The following is a 23272-nucleotide window of genomic DNA, read 5'->3' on the forward strand; positions in this document are numbered from 1 at the left end:
GTGAAAAAAATGCATTGGGCTGAATGAGAGCAGAGAGCTCCCTGGCTGCATTTAAAAAATATTTTAAATTATTATCTAAGTCTCTTTGCATTTTTGACCAGAATTTTAGCCAGAAGACAAGTGTGGCTACAAAACAGGAGAAAATAATTTGTCTAGAGTTTAATTTGTGGCCGTGCTGACAGTTTAGCCAGAAAAACTCTAGAATGTTTTTTTGCCTCTCTCCACTCTGGCACCACTCTAGCTCTGCTCGTTAGACGCAACACACACCCATTATAAAGCTGAAAAAAAATCAGAAAAAGTTAAATATTTGAAAAAGTATAAAAAGTATGAAAAATTTGAATACATCCGATAAAGTCCAGAAAAAGCTGCACGTTTTGATATATGAATTGTTGAAATAGCACAAAGCATGAAGGACTAGAAGAAGACCGTAAAAAGGCGGAAGAAAATGGCCGAACAGAAGAACAATAGTGTGAATCAGCATTCACACTAACTAGGAAAAAATCCACACAATAACAGTAGTGCCCGGTGCGATGGCCCGTGGCCCTAATAACTAGAAAATTTCCTCTGGGGAAATTTTGAATGGGCCACAGGGCTACTGCCGGTTTTGCCATCTCTGTCAACATGGGAATCAAACCCACGATCTTAAGGTCAAGACAGAGCTGATCAGACAGACACATGATCATCTTTCTATAAGCACTGATATGGAGGAGCTGTAACCACATTAGGTTATGTGTGTGTGTGTGTGTGTGTGTGTGTGTGTGTATGGGGTGAAATCGATATCAAAACAACCGGGAAGACGCGCAGCGACGTGTGTGTGCACGCATGGTTACTTTGTTACGCGTGCGTGCGTTGTTACGCGCAGGTTGTATTTCACGCGTGACAAAAGCTGCGTACGTACGTGCACGTCTGTCAGTCACTCTTTGACAAATTATGTTACGCGTTCACACACACGTGCGGTCGCAGATTTTGTTGCTGCGCAGCAGGAAGTTGATCTGCACCGTGCGCACCACTCCGCGTAACATAACGTGTAATGTAGTTGGCCTTTTCATTTTAGTCAACCAGGGGAGGCAGCAGTGAGCCAGACTTTGCCTGCCGGACCGGAAATCCAAAAGAAGAAGAAGAAGCAGAAGGAGAAAGGAAAAGACCCATGAGATAATTATATTATAGACAGGAGGAGGCTCAGTGATGTCATGTCTTTTTATGCTCCATGGTTGACACTGATTCTGCATTGATATTTCAATTTCAACCTTCCTGATGGCTCAACAGTTTTGTTACAGTATGTGTATAATTATTAATAAAGTTTAAAAAAAAGTGTGTTGCAGCTATTCAGGTGCACAAACCTAAGGCACATCTCCAGCTGTCCCAGCAGTTGTCAATGAACTGATTACGTGCGGGGGGCGTGGTTAACTTACAAATGTTTGTATTCATTTGTGTCTGCAGGCCATGTGTAAGCAAAGTAAAAGAAACAGAAACAGAATTCTTTCGTTTTTCCGTTTCAAAACCAAATTAAAAAAACAACGTTGTTTTTCTGTTATTCTGTTTTAAAACAAAAACAGAATAATGTGGAAAATTAAGTCTTTGACTTTTTTATTGTTTTGTTATGATATTTGGAAACTTCGCTCCACAGCGGCCAGGTCCCGGAGCAACTCTCTCCACACCCCCCGCTTGCGTCCACCCCCCCCCCCCCACCCCCCGGCCGGAGCTCCGTGGTCCATATGCCATCCCTGCACCAGAGTTCCCCGGGTCATGCTGCAGCTCGCAGCGGCCTCTTCCTACAGCGGATCGCTCCGTGCCGGACCGGGGAGCAACGTCGCCGCAGCCGCCACTGCCGCTGCCGCTGTGAGCTGCCTGGTCAGCGGGGCGGAGCAGCAGCGTGACCCGGGGATGGCATATGGACCACGGTCCACAGCGGCTCAGGCGCAAGGTGTGGAGAGAGTGGCTCCGGCCGGCCGCTGTGGCCAGCTGGGACACGGATTATTCTCTCTGTCTTCATTGAACAAATAAATCATGTCATGCAACAGCCTATATATCTGTATCTCGTATTGGATCGATTGCACCATCTACTGGATGAAAATGGAACACAGAACAACTACATTACGCGTCACGTTACACGTAGTGGTGCGCACCGGGCAGATCAACTTCCGGCCGCGCAGCAATAGAGTCTGCGACCGCACGCGTGTGTGAACGCCCAACAACATTAGTCAAACAGTGACAGACAGGCGTGCACAATCTGCTTCATACGAACGCAGCTTCTTGTCACGCGTGACACAGTTTGCGCACGTCGTTTTCGCGTACGCGTGAGCGCCTGACAAAAATGTTCAATCAGCTTCACGCGAGCGTTAATGCGTGTGTTCGCTGAAAAACGCATGAATGTTACACGTGGTGTGGTAGTGTGATTACCGGCGTGCAGCAGTCATCACGCGTGAACGTGCACGTGAACGGGAGGCCATTATAAGTCAATGAGGAAACTACATTACACGTCGACGCTGTCTGCTGCACAGGCGTCATAGCACGCGGGTGTGACACGTCCAGTTGATAGCACCGCACGTAATATGACACGATTGTACCGGCATAGTGTGTGTGTGTGTGTGTGTGTGTGTGTGTGTGTAATCACATGAAGTTACCTGTGTGTGTTAGAGTGTGGGAGAGGAGTGCGCGCTTCTGCGCACATTTGTATGTTACTGTACCTGTGTGTTTTGATGTGTGTGTGTGTCTGTAACTGTAATCACATGAAGCTGGTTCTAGAGTCTGTGTGTGTGTGTGACTGAGGACTTTTATTTTAAATATACTTAAAAAATAAAAAAAAAAGAAGACAATTAAGCCAAGTTTGTTTATATAGCTCATTTTTACCAAAAGTTTGTCTCAATATGACTGTTTAGATCTGATAGAACTTGAAAATATTGTTGCTCAGTGTTGTTCGTCTAAAAACAGCCTTGGCAAATTATTTTGAGAAACACTGTTTTGTTTTGCAGACTTTTGCAACTACTTTGCTTTGCACACAGTAATTTCCCCATTTACTGGCTGAAAATCGGTTATGAAAAAAAAAAACAATAAAATCATATATTTTTGATTACTTTAGCTAAATACCTTAATAGATTAAATAGCTTAATAAACAAATCTCAACATTTTAACCATTGCTTCACAGATCAGAAAACCCATCAACAGAAAACCAAAAAATGTTAAGTCCTGTCATCCACAATGGATTCCTAATCTTAAAATTCTAGGGTTAGAGAAAAACAGTGTGTAAGTACATATATATATACATATATATAATACTGTAAGTGGTAGCCTGACTAAAATGTCGGTACTTTCCTTGTTGCACACACGTGTGCACACACACACACACACACCGCTTGTGCTAAACTTACGGTGCTTATTTCCCTATTGGCCCTGATATATAATGTTGTATTTTTACCGTGGAAGTAACGTTATTGACGGTAGGCTACACATTACGTTTAAAGGGATAGTTCAACATTTTGGCAAATTGGCCCATTGCCATAATCGCTATAGTCTTCTACGTTTTCTTCAGCTTCATATAAATGATGTTGATGATCGTTGTGACAGAGAAGGAAAGTGACTTGATACAGGTAGAATGACACCATCTGCTGGTCAACTCTTGTTATTATATAGGTATGGATTAATTGACTCCATAGTGAGCTGGGATACAGCAGTGGTAGAAGAGCTGCTGAGATATTTACTATTTAAATAAACAGAGGTAGTAAAATAAAGTGAGATTATGAGCAACATGTTTTATTTATCATATTTATTCAATTATGGATACATCCCATGAGGGTTTTTTTAATCCTGTAACTTTAAGTTTGGTTTGTGAACACCAGCTGAGACAAGAAACAACTTTACTTTTCTCCTACAAAGTTTCATATTATCTCATAAACTCAGGAGTAATATTCACGAGGTAGAAATCTATTTTTATTTTTCCCCTTTTCTTCTAAAAAATTATACTCATGTCATTGTTATAACACTTAGGTGCATTTGTGTGAACTACGAATAATTATGGAATAGTTCAAAAATCTGTGTATTACTTCCTGCTCCGTCGACTGTAAAATGGTGTCTCAACTCACTCTGCAATGACAGGAAACCACGTGCGACACTAACCGACAAATTTGTGTCGCAGTTTGAAATGGCAGAACAACAACGCACTCCTGCCAACTTCCAAAATTTGTGCCTTCGATCCACGTGTCCAATGCTACCAAACTTAATTTACTACTGTATAATTTAAAAAAAACACTCAGGCACAATCTATTCTGCCAAATTTATTTCAAATTTCAAATGACGTTGCCAGCCCACCCACACCCCAAATCGAACCGTGGGTTAGAAATTGAGATACGCATTGAATTATGACTTTGGTTTAGTGTTACCAGCTGACTCACAAGTTGTTTATAGTCGATATTTCACTGTTAACTATAATAATTATAATTATAATAATAATGTTAACAGAGCCGGCCCTCCCTATAAGCGAACTAAGCAGCTGCTTAGGGCCCCGCAGCCACTAGGGGGCCCCCAAACTTTGCTCAATCATTTGTCTAACCGTCTCTGACAAAGTGTAACCCTTGACCCAACTGGCAACAATGACCGTGACACGCATACGTAAACGTAACGCAGACTGTGGCCGTTGTCCGGTAACGAGCGCGCACCACCCCTTCCCCAGAGCGATAGATATAACAGAGTGGCGACAGCCTTTGATGTCGCCGCCAGCGCGGTCACGTGGTTCATGTAGCTCCCAATAGTTCCAAACGAGGCTGCCGCTGTCATGTTCTGCTATGGGACAGACAGCACTGAGCTTGCTTTTGGACGGTAAATATTAAAAAATAAACCGTACAAAGGTATATTTACAACTGTTACTGAATTACTGTATGTACATCAATGTCAGTTTTCAAACAAAAGGCAAAATCTTCTTGCTTCAAGGTTTTATTTGTCACTCTAAAGTGAAGATTAGCCTGCCCTACAGTAAAAATGGCATAAGAAGAGGAGTAAAGCAATATATTAAGCGGGCATATATATATTTAAGCATAAAAGATGTTCAATCAAACCCACACAGTTTGAAACAACGTTCAAAACACACACACAGCCAGTATCACCTAAATATAAAGCCCGCTAGCTTAATGCTAACGTATAATGCAAAACCTCATAGACGGGCTAACAGAAATTAGCATCGATATCGCCATTTTGCGGCAACCGAGCCACAGCAGTAAAGCTGCCAAAACCTGGCTTTAGCGCTGTCAACACGTCACAGTTTTAATATTTTTTTCATGCAAGAAAGTCACCGTTTAATCCGGAGTCTGTGGTCAGTTCATAACGTTTGTTAGGAACTTGCACCGATGTTTGTTCTGGGAGAAGTGCAGAGTCTGTGTGAGCCCCGACCGGGGACCAGGGGCAGCGGCTGTCACAGCAGCAGCAGCCGCTCTACTGAGCTGATCTGCCGGGGCCGACCGTCCGTCCTCCTGTCGGAGAAAACGAGCCAAGTAACGTATCCGCATGCTTTTAGAGGTTTACCGCTGGCTTGTTAAATTATTTTGAAGAGATTAATGTTGGTCTCATTGATGAAATTTAACAACTGTGGCAGTGGCATTAGTTTGTTTGAATGAAAAGTGAGCAGGGCTGCTTCTGGGCTACGGACTGAAATCACCACAGTTAGGTAAATAAATAAATGTTTTTCAATGAACCGATCAGTCTAATAATTTTTATTTTGTCAGGGTTAGGTCAGTCAACATGGTTACTGTACTTGGGAAAGATTATTACCACTTTATAACTTAAAATTGGTCGGTATTTCGTCAACGTAGCTCAGTAGTTTCTTGCTGTGCAGCCATAGAAACAGACGTGGTCCAGCGCCGCGGGAGGAATGTTTGGAACTATTGAGGGCTCCATAACCCGGAAGTCGGCCCGCCATTTTTTACAACGGAGTCCTATGGGAGTGTCGCCACTCTGTTATATCTATCGCTCTGCCCTTCCCCTTCTCTCCCCCCTGGCCCCCTCCCTCCCTCACTCACTGAGATCGCGATTTGCGAGGAGGTGATTAGCTTTTGGACAGCGACGATGTCCAAAAGGATATATCCGTCAGGTGCGGAAAATAGGAAAAAGAAGGTCAAGGATGAAAAAAAAAACAAGGACAAGGTAAGGCTAATTAATGTTATGTTTACTAGATGTACGTTTAGCCGAAAAACATGTCGGTGCTTGTGTTAGCTCACTTAGCTGGCTAGCTGCTACATACCAGCCTGCTGCAGTTAACATGTCCTGGCTGATTTTAAGGTCTGTTTACAGTGAAAAGATAACAGCTGTTTTCCTGTGAGGGGATAAAGGATCAATCACCCATTTATTAATGGCTGTCATGTTGCCACATCCTCATCCCCTGTGGCTGGTTCCAGTCATACAGTTGGTAAGTTTCTTGTTTGTTGCCACAATATGTTTATCTCTGTTGGAAAATTAAATTGTGTGTAAAGTGGCTAAAAAATTCTACTAATCTTCTCCACAGCTCCAATGGTTACTGCTGATGATGCTGCTGACCAACCAACATCCTCTATCTTCTTCTCAACTGAAGTTTTGTTTTAAGGGTTCTAGAATTTAGCTGTACAGATAATTTAAAGAAAATAAATCTGTTAAACTGTAATCTTTTGTAGAATCTTTTATCTTTCTGCTACATCAAAAGTACTGCCGGTTTGGAGCCAGCGATTGCCATTCACAATATTAACATTAACATTCAGACAAAAACAAAGTAGAAGAAAAAATGACAAGTGCAATTAGACAGCTTTAAGTGTTTAGACTCTAATTAGTAATGAAATATCTGCTCGCCATCATGTTGATAGAGGTACAATAAAATATGCAAGGGTTGCATACGGTAGCTGGTTTTATGAATATGTGATGATACACTGTGAGGCAGGGCCCCCAATTTTATCCTGCTTAGGGCCCCCAGATGTACAGGGCCGGCCCTGAATGTTAACACTGACCTGCCTCAACTTCAGCTTCTCTCCTTCTGCTTTGTTCACTCTAAAATGTCGACTGAACACGTTCACTTCCTCTTTCTTGTTCTCTGCAGTGACAGGAAACCACAAGTGACACTCTGAGTGTGTTGATCACGTACAGGACAAGCTGTTTATATATGATAATTCACTGTCAGTTGTTTAAAATGACAAAAAAAAAAAATTCTGACTCTTTCTCCAGCTTCATATAAATAATATTAATCTTCAGTGTTGCAGAGAGAAGACAAGGCGAGTTTATTTGTAACGCCCATTTTTACAAACAGTTTGTCTCAAAGGGCTTTACACAGCATCATAACAACATCCTCTGACCTCTGACCCTCACATCAACTGAGGAAAAACAAACACTTGTGTCATCTGACTGTTTAGATCTGATCAACTTGACAATATTGTTGGTCAGCTCAGGTCCTGCACCTGCTGCTTGGATCCTCTGGATTTTCCATATCTACTGTCTTTAACTAAACTGGTCTCTTCAGTCAGGTCTATTTCCCACATCACTAAAATCAGCCGTCATCAAACCAGTTCTCCAGAAGAATAATTTGGATCAAAGTGTCACTGCAGATTACAGGTCCATCTCCAATTGACTATTCCTCAGTAAAATACTTGACACAGTTTAAATTCAGCTCAAGAATTAATTAATTCTTAAATTCTTAAATCTTTACATGCTTCAATCCCTCCTAGTGGCCCTCATTTATCAAACTTGCGCAGGATCTGGTGTAGATTCTGGTGTAAATATCTCTATATATATATATATCCGACCACCCGCCACACAGTCTCCTTGCAAACATGTGGGAAATACTGTTGTTTATCAATGGGAATAAACGCTGGATGCGCTGGCTGATAAGCTTCGTTTTCATTAAGTTTCGTTTTTCCCACCAGATGGTGGAAGCACTGAGCTGAAACTCCGCAATGTTGCTTTAAATGTCACGCCCCGATATATTCCTGCTTTAGAGGCGTCGCCCTGCTCCTTTTACGACATGGAGACACGGAAGACGGCCAAGAAGAGGGACTTTACTGACATTACCGCGTTGAACAGGGAGAGGGCGGCAACATTAAATATCTGGACATTGATAGATTGATAGATTTTGTGATTGATAAGCATCATCCCGGTGGATGGAGGCTGCAGACACACGTGTCACCGACCACGTCAGGAAAACCAGCGATCTCATGAAATGCTCCTGCAGTTTACTAAACACAAGTGACTGAGGAGAAATCATAGAGGCATATTACTGCTGCGTACGCGACTTTGTAACCATCAGCACCGCTGGCATGGTTCGGCTGATGGAGGGATGTGAAACACCGGCTCGATGTCAGGTCCCGGTGACGGGGAAAAAAAGAAAAAAAAACACTCAGCTGCACCTGGACAGGTAGCGGAATAATAATTAGAATAATAAAAATAATGTTGTTCTTCAGATTTTCTTCTGCGTCATTTACTTTAAAATGGAGTCTGAACTAAACTCTTTGACTTCCTCTTTCTTCTTCCCTGCAGTGACAGAAACCACAAGACTCTGTGAGAGTGTTGATCATCATGTACAAGCTGTTTATAGTTGATATTTCACTTTCTGTTGATGCGAGTGACAAAAATGAGTTACACTCTGACTCTTTCCAACTTCATATAATTACTGTTGGTGATCAGTGTTACAGATAGACGACAATTAAGGCAAGTTTATTGGTATAGCCCATTTTTACAAACAGTTTGTCTCAATATGACTGTTTAGATCTGATAGAACTTGACAATATTGTTGCTCAGTGTTGTTAGTCTAAAAACAGCCGTCATCAAACCCCTGCTGGAGAAGAACAGAACAGACCTGCCATCCTTGGAAAAATATTTTGAGAACCACTTGTGTCGAGCAGCTTCTTTTTCTTTTTGCAGACTTTTGCAACTACTTTGCTTTGCACATAGTAATTTCCCCATTTACTGGCTGAAAATCAGCTATGAAAAAAATATAATCATATATTTTTGATTAACTAAATACCTTTAATAAACAAATCTCAATATTTTAACCACAGATCAGAAAACCCATCAACAGAAAACCAAAAAATGTTATGTCCTGTCATCCACAATGGATTCCTAACCTTAAAATTCTAGGGTTAGAGGGAAAACAGTGTGTAAGTACATACTGTAAGTAGCCTGAGTAAAATGTCGGTACTTTCCTTGTTGTACACGCGCGCGCGCGCGCGCGCACGCACACACACACACCGCTCGTGCTAAACTTACAGTGTTTATTTCCCTATTGGCCCTGATATATAATGTTGTATTTTTACCATGGAAGTAACATTATTGACAGTAGGCTACGTTTAAAGGGATAGTTCAACATTTTGGCAAATTGGCCCATTGCCATCATCGCTATAGTCATAGCAGTAGGTTCGTTACCTTTATTTGTCGGTGCAAGCTGTTTTTAGAACGGCGGAGCAGAGCCGTGAGCTGCTCAGAGCTACGCTACGGAGGCTGATGGGATTTCTTGGTTTCCCTCATCAAACTCATACACAATCCAAAAATGTAAATTCATGCAAAACCACTGATGCACGTTGCCTTCAGGGACAGTTTTTCATCAAGCAGTCTCTGTATTTCCCTCTAAAACAACTCTGTGTAGTAACGTTGTGTTATTATCTCATAGCGTGGTGAATGTGCAGCTCACAACTTGTCCACCAGAGCATTGTGGAGTTGTTGGATTGTGTATTTGTATGTAACACTCCTCTAACCTGCCTCAGACTTCAGATTTTCTTCTGCGTCATTTACTTTAAAATGGCGTCTGAACTGAACTCTTTGACTTCATCTTTCTTCCTCCCTGCAGTGACAGAAACCACAAGACTCTGTGAGTGTGTTGATCATCATGTACAAGCTGTTTATAGTTGACAATTCACTTTCAGTTGATTCAAATGACAAAAATGAGTTACACTCTGACTCTTTCTCCATTTCTTTCTCCAACTTCATATAATTACTGTTGATCATCAATGTTACAGATAGAAAATATTGCTATATAATATATGGCAAAATATTTTGAGAACCACTCTTGTCGTGCAGCTTTTTTTTTTTTTTTGCAGACTTTTGCAACTACTTTGCTTTGCACACAGTAATTTCCCCATTTACTGGCTGAAAATCAGTTATGAAAAAAATAAAATCATATATTTTTTAATTACTTCAGCTAAATACCTTTAATGAACATATCTCAACATTTTAACCATTGCTTCACAGATATACTGTACATCAGAAAACCCATCAACAGAAAACCAAAAAATGTTATGTCCTGTCATCCACTATGGATTCCTAATTTGAAATTCTAGGGTTAGAGCGATAACAGTGTGTAAGTACATACTGTAAGTAGCCTGAGTAAAATTTTGGTACTTTCCTTGTTGTACACGCACACACACACACACACACACACACACACACACACCGCTTGTGCTAAACTTACAGTGTTTATTTCCCTATTGGCCCTGATATATAATGTTGTATTTTTACCATGGAAGTAACGTTATTGATGGTAGGCTACGTTTAAAGGGATAGTTCAACATTTTGGCAAATTGGCCCATTGCCATAATAATCCCTATAGTCATAGCAGTAGGTTTGTTACCTTTATTTGTCGGTGCAAGCTATTTTTAGAACGGCGGAGCAGAGCCGCGAGCTGCTCAGAGCTACGCTACGGAGGCTAAGGGCTCATTTATGCTCCACGTACGGACGTAATTGTATGCGTCCGTTTCAAACGTTGTTACCGTCACTGCTCACATACTTCCATGCGTCCTTAACGTTGGCATGGATGTTATCCAACACATCCACTAGGGGGCAGCTCAGAGTCAAAAGTTTATGACAACAAACATGGCGACTACGGAGGCGATCTTGATAATGTACATAATAAAAGAAGAAAACGGACTCGTTATGTGATGCGGTGGTCGGTAAGGCCGTTAAATTAATCACAGCTGGAGGAGGAGAATTTTTTTTCTCTCATTCAGCTGTCGTGTCTTCTTCTTCTTCTGTCTCACACTGGCTCTAGGCTCCGTATCGGGTAGTGACAGCAACAGCGCCCCCACGGTTTCCGGTGGTACTGCTCCGTTTGGTGCGTATCCGTAAGCTTTGTGGAAACGGACGAAAAACGGACGAAATGAACGCAGAGTACGGACGAAAGGCTCCGTCCGTATCCGTATGCGTATTTAACGTTGAGCATAAATGGGCCTTAAGGGGATTTCTTGGTTTCCCTCATCAAACTCATCAAATACACAATCCAACAACTCCACAACGCTCTGGTGGACAAGTTGTGACCTGCACATTCACCACGCTATGAGATAATAACACAACGTTACCAGACAGAGTTGTTTTAGAGGGAAATTCATGCAAAGCTGCTGATGCACGTTGCCTTCAGGGACAGTTTTTCATCAACAGTCTCTGTATTTCCCTCTAAAACAACTCTGTGGTAACGTTGTGTTATTATCTCATAGCGTGGTGAATGTGCAGCTCACAACTTGTCCACCAGAGCGTTGTAGAGTTGTTGGATTGTGTATTTGATGAGTTTGATGAGGGAAACTAAGAAATCCCATGAGCCTCCGTAGCGTAGCTCTGAGCAGCTCACGGCTCTGCTCCGCTGTTCTAAAACTAGCTTGCACTGACAAATAAAGGTAACAAACCTACTGCTATGACTATAGGGATTATGGCAGTGGGCCAATTTGCCAAAATGTTAAACTATCCCTTTAAGTTGGCAGGTTTACCAGACCTGCCAACCTGTACGCATTTTATGTAGCACCCAATTTGACATCAAAATACGGTACAATTTGCCCCTCTGGTCTGGTTTTTGTCTGAACCATAGCACAGATACTGCAGTTATTAAAGTTATAAATGACCTACATACAGTATAAACACAGACTGGACCAGCTTACCCAGCCCAGTTCTAAACAGCAATCTAAATTTCAAAAGTCATATTAAAGGGATATTCCAGCCTAAGTTAACCTATGGTCTAATGCACCGTCAGAACCAATACCAATGCCAAATAAGCAAGAACACAAAAACAAAGGGGGGAAAAGGATAAGGGTATAACAATTATAAACTCAAATTGCACCAAAACATCAACTCCATCCATCAACATACCAACAAAACTTTAGAGACAAGTCCTTATAATTAGAAGGCTTCGTTTTAGCAGAGATTAACATGGGGACGTTCTGACTCATCCACAGTTTGATATTGCACACATGCCTCTAGTTTACGTGTCATTTGGCTACAGCGGCATGCATAGCTGGATGTCACCAGCAGAACGGTGATATTTAATGCCACATTCTGAGATGATCCTTTGTAGAGGGAGCAGGTAAATACTAAACAAAATTGGACCAAGAACAGAACCCTGTGGCACACCAGAGATCACATCTGTGCATTCAGAGAAATAATTATTGAAATGAACACATTGGGTTCTGTCAGATGTAATAAATAAGAGTGGAACCATGCAAGTGCCAACCCCTGGACAACGTCGATCTACAGTATTGAATGCAGCACTTAAAGGGATAGTTCACCCAAAACTCAAATTTCACTCATTATCTCCTCCCCCTCATGTGGACTAAGGGCTGGGAGAAGTTTCAGAGTCCTCCGTGGCTTCTCGGAGTTACGGGGGGGCGGGGGGCCTGCAGCAGTATTTGTCCATATAATGGTTGTGAATGGTGCTCACTTTTCTTCGTCCAAAAAGACACACCAAAAAACATCCAAATAGCTCCATACTCCTCTATTCACAACCATTATATGGACAAATACTACTGCGCGGACCCCCCGTAACTCAGAGAAGGCACGGAGGACTCTGAAACTTCTCACAGCCCTTAGTCCACATGAGGGTGAATAGATAATGAGTGAAATTTGAATTTTGGGTGAACTATCCCTTTAAAACGAGGATTAAAATTAGGGAAACAAATCCAGTATCTGCTGTGATCAGCAGGTTATTGACATTGACAGTTTCGGTGGAATTACAGGATCAGAAACCAGATTGAAATTATTATCAGTAGCAAGATGAACAGCTGAGCAGCAACAATTTCTCACCAGAACCAAAGAAGAGGAAGCAGCTTTTAGTGTAGGCTATATGAACCATAGTCTACAAATGAAACACCCTGCCTGATACAATGAGACATGACACATCAGCAGCCATTTTTAAAAACAGATCAGTAATGTATCTATTATTGACAGCGTTCTGTTGAGTTTTAAGTGTGTGTGTACAGAAAATGGCTCTGCATGCAGTCGAGTCTGCCTCGTGCTTTATAAATACATTTGTAATTAATAGCCTATTGAATTTGAACCACAAGAAACAAACCAAACAGTGATCAACGGTTCATCTGTGACATCAGAGAGAGGGGGGGTGGGGAGTTTCCACCCCTGGCCTTATTATCATGCTCCTCCTCTCCTCCCTCCTCCTCTTTTCTGAACAATTATTTCCCTGACCTGGACAATCTATCACATAAACACGTGTGAAGACGGACAAGCATTTATAATAAGTCAAAACTTTAACTTTTCTCCTACAAAGTTTAATATAATCTCATAACCTCAGGAGTAATATTCATGAGGTAGACCTGTATTTATATTTTAATTATTAATTTAATTATTTATTTTAAAAATGAATATTCGTGTCACTGTTGCATCACTCAGGTGACCTCGTATGAACTACGAAAAATAATGGAATAGTTTGAAATTACAGTCTATACTGTATATTTGTACTTGAAGTGGCCCCATACTGATCACTTCCTGTTGTTTCCTCTTTTCTCTCAGTGTCTCTGTGTCAACTGAAGTTCACTGTCTCTGACTGACTCTTCTTCCCTCCACAGTCCACATGGACAAACTGACTCACACACTCTTACACTTCAATAATAATGTTTTGTTAACACTCACCTGCCTCTGACTTCAGTTTCTCTCTGTCGGCTCCATTCACTGTAAAATGGCATTGAACTGAACTCTTACTTTGACTTCCTCTTCCTTCTTTTTCTTTACATTTACAGGAAATCACATGACTCTGAGTTGTTTAAACTGTTTTTACGTGATACTCAAAATGGTATGGATGAAGTGGACGTTACCTTTTTCTCCAGTTTCATATAAATAGAATATTACTTCTACTACTACTACTACTAATAATAATAATAATAATAATAATAATATTGTGTTAACACTCACCTGCCTCAGACAGACTTCTCACCTTCTGCTCCGTTAGTAACTGTAAAATGGCGCCTGAACTCACTGAACACATTGTGACTTCTTTCTTTTCTGCAACGACAGGAAACCACAAGTGAGGGTTAGGTTAGGGTCACGTACACTAGGTTTGTACGTGATCCACACACACTCATAGAGAGTGTGTTAGGGGCACGTACACTAGGTTTGTACGTGATCCATACACTCTCTGTGCGTGTGCGTTGGTCACGTACAAGTTGTTCACAGTTCATATTTCACTGTCAGTTGTTTAAAGCAGAAGTAGCCTAAGTGATATTTTTGTGTTAATCTAAGTCTTAAATAGTTGTATCTTCCGACAGCAATCACTTCTATAGAGTGTTTGGTCTGAAACACGGGTCTGTCAGTCACTCTGCTCTGCTCTGAGCCCAGGAGAAAACTTTCCTTGTATCCTACAACCTTTATCCAATGAGGAGAGAGAACGGCATAAAGGGGCAGTCCTCTCTGTGTGTGCAGCCAAGGGATGCGCGTGAATGTGGTGACGTAGGGACGAGGACCAATAGATCCATGACGCGGGCGGGGACTGCTAACCCCATCAGTTGACAAGAAGTTAGCCAAAACGACCGGATCGCTTACTTCTGCTTTAACATTTAAAAAAAAAAACTCTTTCTCCTTGTGGTGACTATTCAAAAAACAAAGCGTATTAGTCACCTGCAGATGGTGGCTTGAGAAGGCTCTTGACTCGATTCCAGAAGAAAAGAAAAATTAGGGTTTCAAAGTTGTTTCTTTGGGTGATGTTCCCATTTATTGTAACAAAAAGGTAAAAGGTACAGTAGATAACAAAAACAGAAATTACCCGGTTGCTTGTTCCTCTGACTGTCGGTAAGAACTGTGACTTTCCCCACCACCATCCAACTAATCATCTCCTGATCTTAAACAGCTGGGCAGCTGCTGGTGGCAAGAAAGCAAAACTGACACAATACTACACCCTTGTGGTTAAAAAGTAAAATACATGCACAACATAAAGAATGGCTCCTACGCTCCTTCATATCAATAATGTTGATCATCAGTGTTACAGGGAGAATACAAGGCAAGTTTTTTTGTATAGCTCATTTTTATAAACAGTTTGTCTCAAAGGGCTTTACACAGCATCATAACAGCATCCTCTGACCTCTGACCCTCACATCAACTGAGGAAAAACAAACAAACACAAAAAACCAGGAGAAACTTCAGGGTGAGCAACAGAGGAGGGATCCCTCACCCAGGACGGGCAGACGTGCAATAGATGTTGTTACAGACAAGAAAAGAGGGTAACACTTTACTTGAAGGTATCGTCATAACAGACACATGACACAGTCATGAACGTGTCATAAACATTATGTCAATGTCATAACGTTGTCATTAAGTGTCATTCAGTTAACCCTAACCCCAACCCTACAAAAACCCAATGACACTTGTCATAAACACGCAATGTTTATGACACTATTGTTCTTTTGCATAATGCTGTGAACAAATTAGAATTGCAAAGTGTAGTAAAAATGTGAAACATAAGTGTCTTCTACTCAGTTACTCCACTAAATACTGTAATGTGGTACTTAACTGTAGTTTTCAAATGGCTGTAGTCTATAGTGTTGCCTTGAGCATTTTTAAGTAGTGTCACCAAGATCTGACTTTTTTGCATTGGAAAACACTTACAGAGTGAACTGTCGCAATGAAAACGTGACAAAGCCATTTAACTATCTTGTTCATAAACGATGGTGTCAGGACTTATCATTTTGATGACACTGACAGTTTCATTGACGTGAATACTTGCTTGAGCAAGGGACACACTCATGCAGAAATGCACTGTTGTACAATAATAGTGCTGTGAGAAATGCACCAAACCCACTGAGAAAAACTATAATTCAATGTGAATAAGGAGTGAGCTATTGTCCTGTTACAAAGTACAGACTGAGGTAATACAGTATAAGGAAAATAAATATAAAGTATCAAAAGTAAAAATTACTATTTACACAAAATACCTTTATTTAGTGTTTTGTTTTTTGTTTTCATTTCCAGTTCCTACTGTTAAATGTTTTGTCTTCATGTAAAGCATGTTGAGTTGCCCCTTGGTTGTGCTGTATAAATAAAGATGCCTTGCCTAATTAATATGTTTATAGAGTAATGGACACACACCATGAGTTTTTTTTCTGATCCTGGTTTTTTTTTAATTCATTTTCTTTTCCAGAAAAATTAAATCTAAAAGATTATGGCCTCTTGGACATCTGGTTGTGATGACATTGGTTGTGTTTAATTAGATGTATAATTTTAATAGCAAATCTTAATTTGTTTTCATGTTACTTTGATGTTGCAACGATTTTTTGTTTAGTTTTTTTGTCATTCATAACAGTGTGACTTTGTTGTGACCTATTAGCCCTTCTGAGCGCGAAACATACTTCCGGAACGTGAAGCTTAGAGTCTGTGGATGATAATGGAGGTATATATTGAGGTGTCACTGTCCTGTTAGAGCCATATACAATATTTTTAGTCAATATCTTCTATGTTCAGCTTGATGACAAGTAGTTGGTGAAGTTTTTTTTAACCCATAAAGAAACACTTCCTTCACTTTATCACGAACATTAAAAATTGAAGAACAAATCCACTTGTCATTGAACAGGAAGTTCAAAAATAATAAGAGAATTTAAATGTAACTACAACTGTCAGATACATGTAGTAGAATGACAATATTAACATACAACATTACACATAGTTTGCAGTTTCTTTTTGAAGTCTCACGACAATCATGACAAAATATTAAACATGATACAACATGCTGCTAACAAAGGAAAAGTTCCTGTGATGATATCTACTGTATGTGTCCTATAAATATTGTAAAATAGTAGATTTTCCTTCTGGCAGCTTGTTATGATTGTAGAGGCTGACTGCTCAAATCACTGGAATCAGATGTAGGTGGAGTTTAATGTCCTTCCTTGAACTCTGCCCCGTTCTTCAGCCAGGTACGCCTCAGTTCAGACGCCATTGGACGGAGCAGAATGAGGGAAACTGAAGACTGAGGCAGGTGAGTGTTAACACAACATTATTATTATTATTATATTACTGAAGTGTGAGAGTGTGTGGGTCAGTTTGTCACCGTGGACTGTGGCGGGAACACACTTGAAAACTGACTAGGTGGAGTTTATTGTTAGTGTGTGAGTGTGTTGTCTGACAGTTTGAATGTTTCTGGTTTCCCTCTCAGACTGACTGAAGTCCTGAAGATGAGTGTTTGTGTGGACGAAGACGAGGACGGAGCAGAGTCTCCAGGATCCATCTGTCTGTCTATGAAGAGTGACGCGTCCAGAGGACAACCTCTAAACTTCAGTCCTGAACCCGAACCCTCAGAGTCACAGTAAGAGACCTGCTACAAACCTGTGAACCTTTAGTGTGACAAGCTGCTTTAGTCAACGTCTCTGGAAGAGGAAATGTTTTCTCTCTGGTTCTTATCTTATTACTTTATTGATACTGACTTGTTTATTATGATATGATGTGATCAAAGGTCGGATTATTCCTGTAGTTGATGGTGGTTACAGATTAACAGATCTGAGAGGTGCAGCTCTACAGAAGGTTGATTCAGCTATGGCCTAAACCTCGTCCAGAAATGGGGATTTCTTCCCCTTTGAACGGCTTTGATGATGAACCATGATCCACAGCCAGTGATCGTTTCCTTTGGCAACGGTTGCAATATTGCCTTCCACTGGACCTGCACTCTGATGCCTATTTCCTTCAGCAGCTACAAAGCCCCTGAAACCAATGTCCACTGAATGGACCTTCATCCTGCCTGTTCCCACAATGTCTCTGTCACCAGAGAATCAATCAGTGATTGATGTGATATGTGTAGTGTATTATCCACCTGAACTTTTTGCTCTAATATCTTATATCATCACCATGTATTAAAGATATATAAAGAATGTTCCATAAGGTGTTTAGTAACAGTGATAGATGAGACAAAGAAGAGTGACCCTTGTGAAATGTATCCTGGGAAAATGTGTGTTCTGTTAATCACATGTTTCCTGTGAGAGTCTTAACTAAGTTGATTAGCCTCATCTGGAAGATGATGCAAAGTCGTAAAATTACATAGGTTAGATCCTGCCTCATGTTCATGAATGTGGAACATGAACTGTGTTAAACAGAAATAGAATTGATTAGATTTACAAGAAATATGGAATGCTCATGTTAATGACAAACAATTATTGCCTAATATGGAAAGCCATATCTTTATGTTTGGAGAAGGTGGAGTTTTGGAGTTAGAAAGCATAAAGATGTGGGTTTGAGCCATAAGGAGAGAGATCTCACATTGGCAACAGAGATGCTCTAGGATTCGGCATTTTTGAACACTGTTCTTCTTCTTGTTAATAAACTCCTTTTTGATGCAAGTGAAGACGTGTCGGCGGTGATCCCTTCTTTTCATCAACACATCAATATACCACATATGAATAAAAAACATGTTTGTGTTTGCAGAGGTCAGAAGCGCAGACTGGGAGCAGAGTCTCCGGGATCCATCTGTCTGTCCATGAAGAGTGCCCAGTCCAGAGGACATCCTCTGAACTTCAATGCTGGACCTGGACCTGGACCATCAGAATCACAGTAAGAGACGGTTTCTATTGTAAACTGAACTGAAGATTATTCAGTCTAGACTCTGTGACTGTGACATGTTGCTGATCCAGAAATGTCTTGACAGGAGGAAGAGGAGTGGTGTCCCTGTGGACCAGCAGCTGTCCTGCTGTGGTCTCTGTCAGGACGTCCTGAAGGATCCAGTCTCCACCAGCTGTGGACACTGGTTCTGCAGACAGTGCTTCACCTCAGACTGGGACCAGTCTGGTTCTTCAGGACCCCCCTCCTGTCCCCAGTGTGGAAAAAGACCCAGAACCAGAGGTGGACTGCAGACAGCCAATCAAAGTAGTCTTAGTATGTAGTTTTTCTGTAGCTGATGAAAATAATCTGATCAGATTGTCAGACTCTCTGTCTTCATTCTGACTCTGTCTCTTGTCTCTCAGTAGATGGTGGTCTGCAGGAGGTTTTAGATCAACATAAGATCAGTCTGAGGAGCAGATGTGAACGAGTGACTGAAGGAACTGAGGGAACAGGAAGTGGAATCCATCTTAGCAAGGTCTACACTGAGCTCTACATCACAGAGGGACAGAGTGAAGAGGTTAATACCCAACATGAGGTGAGACAGCTGGAGACAACGTCCAAGAAGAAGACCCTCCATGACACTCCAATCAAGTGCAACGACATCTTTAAGGACTTGCCTGTCCAACAGAGAGAGGACGTCTCTACGGTCTCACCTGTCCAACAGAGAGAGGACGTCTCTACGGTCTCACCTGTCCAACAGAGAGAGGACGTCTCAACGGTCTCACCTGTCCAACAGAGAGAGGACGTCTCTACGGTCTCACCTGTCCAACAGAGACCCATCAGAGTGGTTCTGACCAATGGCGTCGCTGGCGTTGGAAAAACCTTCTCGGTGCAGAAGTTCACTCTGGACTGGGCCGAGGGCTTGGAGAACCAAGATGTCAGTCTGCTGGTTCTGCTTTCGTTCAGGGAGCTGAACCTGATCAGAGATCAGCGGTTGAGTCTTCTCAGGCTGCTCCATGTTTTCCATCCAACATTACAGAAGGTCACAGCAGAGCAGCTGGCTGTCTGTAAACTTCTCGTCATCTTTGACGGCCTGGATGAAAGCCGACTGGCACTGGACTTCAACAACAGGGAGGTTGTGTCTGATGTCACACAGACGTCATCAGTCAACGTGCTGCTGACAAACCTCATCCAGGGGAATCTGCTTCCCTCGGCTCTGGTCTGGATCACCTCCAGACCTGCAGCAGCCAATCAGATCCCTCCTACATGTGTCGACAGGGTAACAGAGGTCCGAGGCTTCACTGACGCCCAGATGGAGGAGTACTTCAGGAGGAGGTCCAGTGATGAAGATCTGTCCAGAAGAATCATCTCACACATCCAGACGTCCAGGACCCTCCACATCATGTGTCAAGTCCCAGTCTTCTGCTGGATCAGTGCTAGAGTTCTGGAGCACATGTTGACCACAGACCAGAGAGGAGAGCTGCCCAAGACCACGACTGACCTGTTCTCACACTTCCTGCTGGTCCAGACAAAGAGGAAGAAGAACAAGTACGGTGAAGGACATGAGACGAGTCCACAGGAGCTGACGGAGGCCGACAGGGAAGTTCTTCTGAAGCTGGGGAGGCTGGCGTTTGAACAGCTGGAGGAAGGAAACATCATGTTCTACCAAGAAGACCTGGAGCAGTGTAGTCTGGATGTCACAGAGGCCTTGGTGAACTCAGGACTCTGTACTGAGATCTTCAAAAGAGAGAGTGTGATCTTCCAGAAAACAGTCTACTGCTTTGTTCATCTGAGTGTTCAGGAGTTTCTGGCTGCAGTCTACATGTTCCACTGTTTCACCAACAGGAACACACAGGTCCTGGAGAACTTCCTGGGAAAACAAGGTATTGATTTTACCGTGGATGACTTCCTGCAGAAAGCCATGCAGAAATCCCTCCTCAGTAGAAATGGCCACCTGGACCTGTTTGTTCGCTTCCTTCATGGCCTCTGTCTGGAGTGCAACCAGAGGCTGTTAGGAGGTCTGCTGGGTCAGACAGACAACAGTCCAGAAACCATCCAGAGAACCATCAACAACCTGAAGAAGATGAACAGTCACAAAATCTGTCCTGACAGAAGCATCAACATCTTCCACTGTCTGACGGAGATGAAGGACCAGTCAGTTCATCAGCAGATCCAACAGTTCCTGAAGTCAAAGAACAGATCAGAGAAGGAACTCTCTGAGTTTGACTGCTCAGCTCTGGCCTACATGCTGCAGATGTCAGGGCAGGTTCTGGACGAGTTGGACCTGGAGAAATACAACACAACACAGGAGGGACGACGGAGACTGATCCCAGCTGTGAGGAACTGCAGGAAGGCTCGGTGAGTCCAGACATGATCATTATAAATATTGATCAGTGCATCAGATAAGTAAGACCTGGAAACACTGAGGTGAAATCATATTCAGACCAAACACAACTTTGCTCAATGCATTTGACAGTTCTCCTGTTTTATCCAAACATGGAAGGTGGGTGGGTTAAGATTCATGCAGGAAGTTCACTCCAAAGGATCTTGAGTCTTGAGTTATGCAGGGATCTCAACTGTAAAGCATATGCATATCAGACACTGAGTTCTGCCAGTAGCTATGGTTGTGGTTATGAGGTTAAACCAACCACTCTACAATGGGCCCAATATTACTCATAGGTTAAATGATACCATGTATTCTTTTCATGTTATCTCTAACCACAGACTACGCTGCTGTGGACTCTCAGAGACTCACTGTGAAATCGTGGCCTCAGCTCTGAAGTCCAACCCCTCCCACCTGACTGAACTGGACCTGAGCTACAATGACCTTCAGGATTCGGAAGTGGATGTTCTGAGTGCTGGACTGGAGAGTCCAAACTGTAGACTGGAGATTTTGAGGTCAGTTTCTCAGTTGTAATTTTTTGTCTGTATGCAGGTCAATGTTTTAAGTTGAAGAAAATAGATGATTTTTTCTTTCAACTATAGATCTGACATGTGTCTGAAATGCTCTGATAGAGCTCAGGGCTCTTTGACACCCAATAACAGAAGAACACAACAACAGAAGGACAAAGTCGCTCTACTCTTGATTTTATTATTGATCAGGACACATCTCATTCATTATCAATGATTTCTACAACTTTTATTCTTTATTCAGATTGGAGGATTGCAGGTTGTCAGAGATCAGCTGTTCTTCTCTAGTCTTAGCCCTGAAGTCCAACCCCTCCCACCTGAGAGAACTGGACCTGAGCTCCAACAACAACCTGAAGGATTCAGATCTGAAGGATCTGAGTGGTTTTCTGGAGAGTCCAGACTGTAGACTGGAGACTCTGAGGTGAGACTCAATGTTTGTTGTCTTAGAAAACTTGAGCATTGTCAGTAAATCTCTAATAAATGTGGCTGCAGAGCTGAGAACATTCACAACTACAGATGGGGGGAAGGAAGAGATATGCTGATGGGAAAAAGCTCTACAAGCTGTACCAACTGGTCAAATGGGGGAAACAATCACTGTTCTCCACTTCCTGCTCCCCATTTGAACTTCACTCATCATCACAAGTGGCTACACTGAACAGTGTCAACAAGGAGCTTTGTCCTCAACTCACTTCTTTTATTCTTTATTCAGATTGGAGCTCTGCAGTTTGTCAGAGATCAGCTGTTCTTCTCTGGTCTCAGCTCTGAAGTCCAACCCCTCCCACCTGAGACACCTGGACCTGAGCTACAACAGGAACCTGAAGGATTTACACCTGAAGGATCTGAGAGGTTTCCTGGAGAGTCCAGACTGTAGACTGGAGACTCTGAGGTCAGTTCACTGACTGTTACTGTTGTAGATCTTAGATATTTGACCCACAACCTGATTGGTCTTCACGTGCAACTTGAATCATTGACTTTGATCAATCAGTTTTAACATGAATTGTATGAATGTTGTACTTCTTTTACTCTTCATTCAGATTGAGCTACTGCAAGCTGTCAGAGATCAGCTGTTCTTCTCTGGTCTCGGCTCTGAAGTCCAACCCCTCCCATCTGAGACACCTGGACCTGAGGGGAAATGACCTGAAGGATTCAGATCGGAAGAATCTGATTGATCTTCAGGAAAGAGTCCAGACTGTCGACTGGATACTCTGAGGTCACTCAGATCTGTAGCTGTTTCCCTCCAGATCAATCAACTCAACTCATGGAGGAAAGAACTGTTTGCCAGAGAAACCAGAGTGGACCTGACAGAGCATTAGTGTTTTGCCAGCTGGGTAAAAATGGAGGCAGTATCAACCAAATTTACTTTTTATCATTGTTATGTGTTATTAAAGCAGAAGTAAGTGATATATTTGTGTTAATATAAGTCTTAAATAGTTATATCTTCCGACAGCAATCACTTACATAGAGTGTTTGGACCGAAACACGGGTCTGTCAGTCACTCTGCTCTGCTCTGAGCCCAGGAGAAAACATTTATCGTATCCTACAGTTTTTATCCAATGAGGAGAGAGAACGGCATGCAGGGCTGTGTGTGCAGCCAAGGGACGCCGTGAATGTGGTGACGTAGGGACGAGGACTGTTATGGACCTCACTT

At 42.1% G+C, this 23272-nt stretch overlaps 2 protein-coding genes across 9 annotated transcripts in view; one reads left to right on the forward strand and one right to left on the reverse strand.

The window, feature by feature from the left end:
* Nucleotides 1-23272, reverse strand: part of LOC146992569 (uncharacterized) — a 251635-nt gene that overhangs the window by 108733 nt on the left and 119630 nt on the right. The window lies entirely within an intron of this gene.
* Nucleotides 17126-23004, forward strand: LOC146992570 (NLR family CARD domain-containing protein 3-like). 3 transcript variants are annotated; one of them, XM_085787916.1, is made up of 8 exons: nt 17126-17164; nt 17342-17491; nt 18821-19014; nt 19137-21072; nt 21439-21612; nt 21869-22045; nt 22334-22510; nt 22659-23004. In XM_085787916.1, exons 2-8 carry the CDS (start codon nt 17361-17363, stop codon nt 22831-22833), a joined length of 2964 nt encoding a protein of 987 aa, XP_085644042.1. In that variant the 5' UTR covers nt 17126-17164; nt 17342-17360; the 3' UTR covers nt 22834-23004. The 3 variants fall into 3 exon arrangements, with proteins under 3 accessions (XP_085644042.1, XP_085644049.1, XP_085644057.1); XM_085787923.1 differs by having other exon boundaries at nt 19140-21072; XM_085787931.1 differs by lacking the exon at nt 17126-17164 and having other exon boundaries at nt 17339-17491; nt 18601-19014.

This window comes from Trachurus japonicus, chromosome 1 (assembly GCF_045865225.1).
Source record: "Trachurus japonicus isolate A0001 chromosome 1, Traja_1.0".
NCBI lineage: Eukaryota > Metazoa > Chordata > Actinopteri > Carangiformes > Carangidae > Trachurus > Trachurus japonicus.

Excerpts from the sequence above, each read along its gene's own strand:
- LOC146992570 (XM_085787916.1), top strand. The coding sequence starts at position 17,361 with ATGAGTGTTTGTGTGGACGAAGACGAGGACGGAGCAGAGTCTCCAGGA. Across the intron at positions 21,073-21,438 it reads AGGAACTGCAGGAAGGCTCG|ACTACGCTGCTGTGGACTCT; the intron begins GTGAGTCCAGAC and ends CTCTAACCACAG. Across the intron at positions 22,511-22,658 it reads TGTAGACTGGAGACTCTGAG|ATTGAGCTACTGCAAGCTGT; the intron begins GTCAGTTCACTG and ends CTCTTCATTCAG.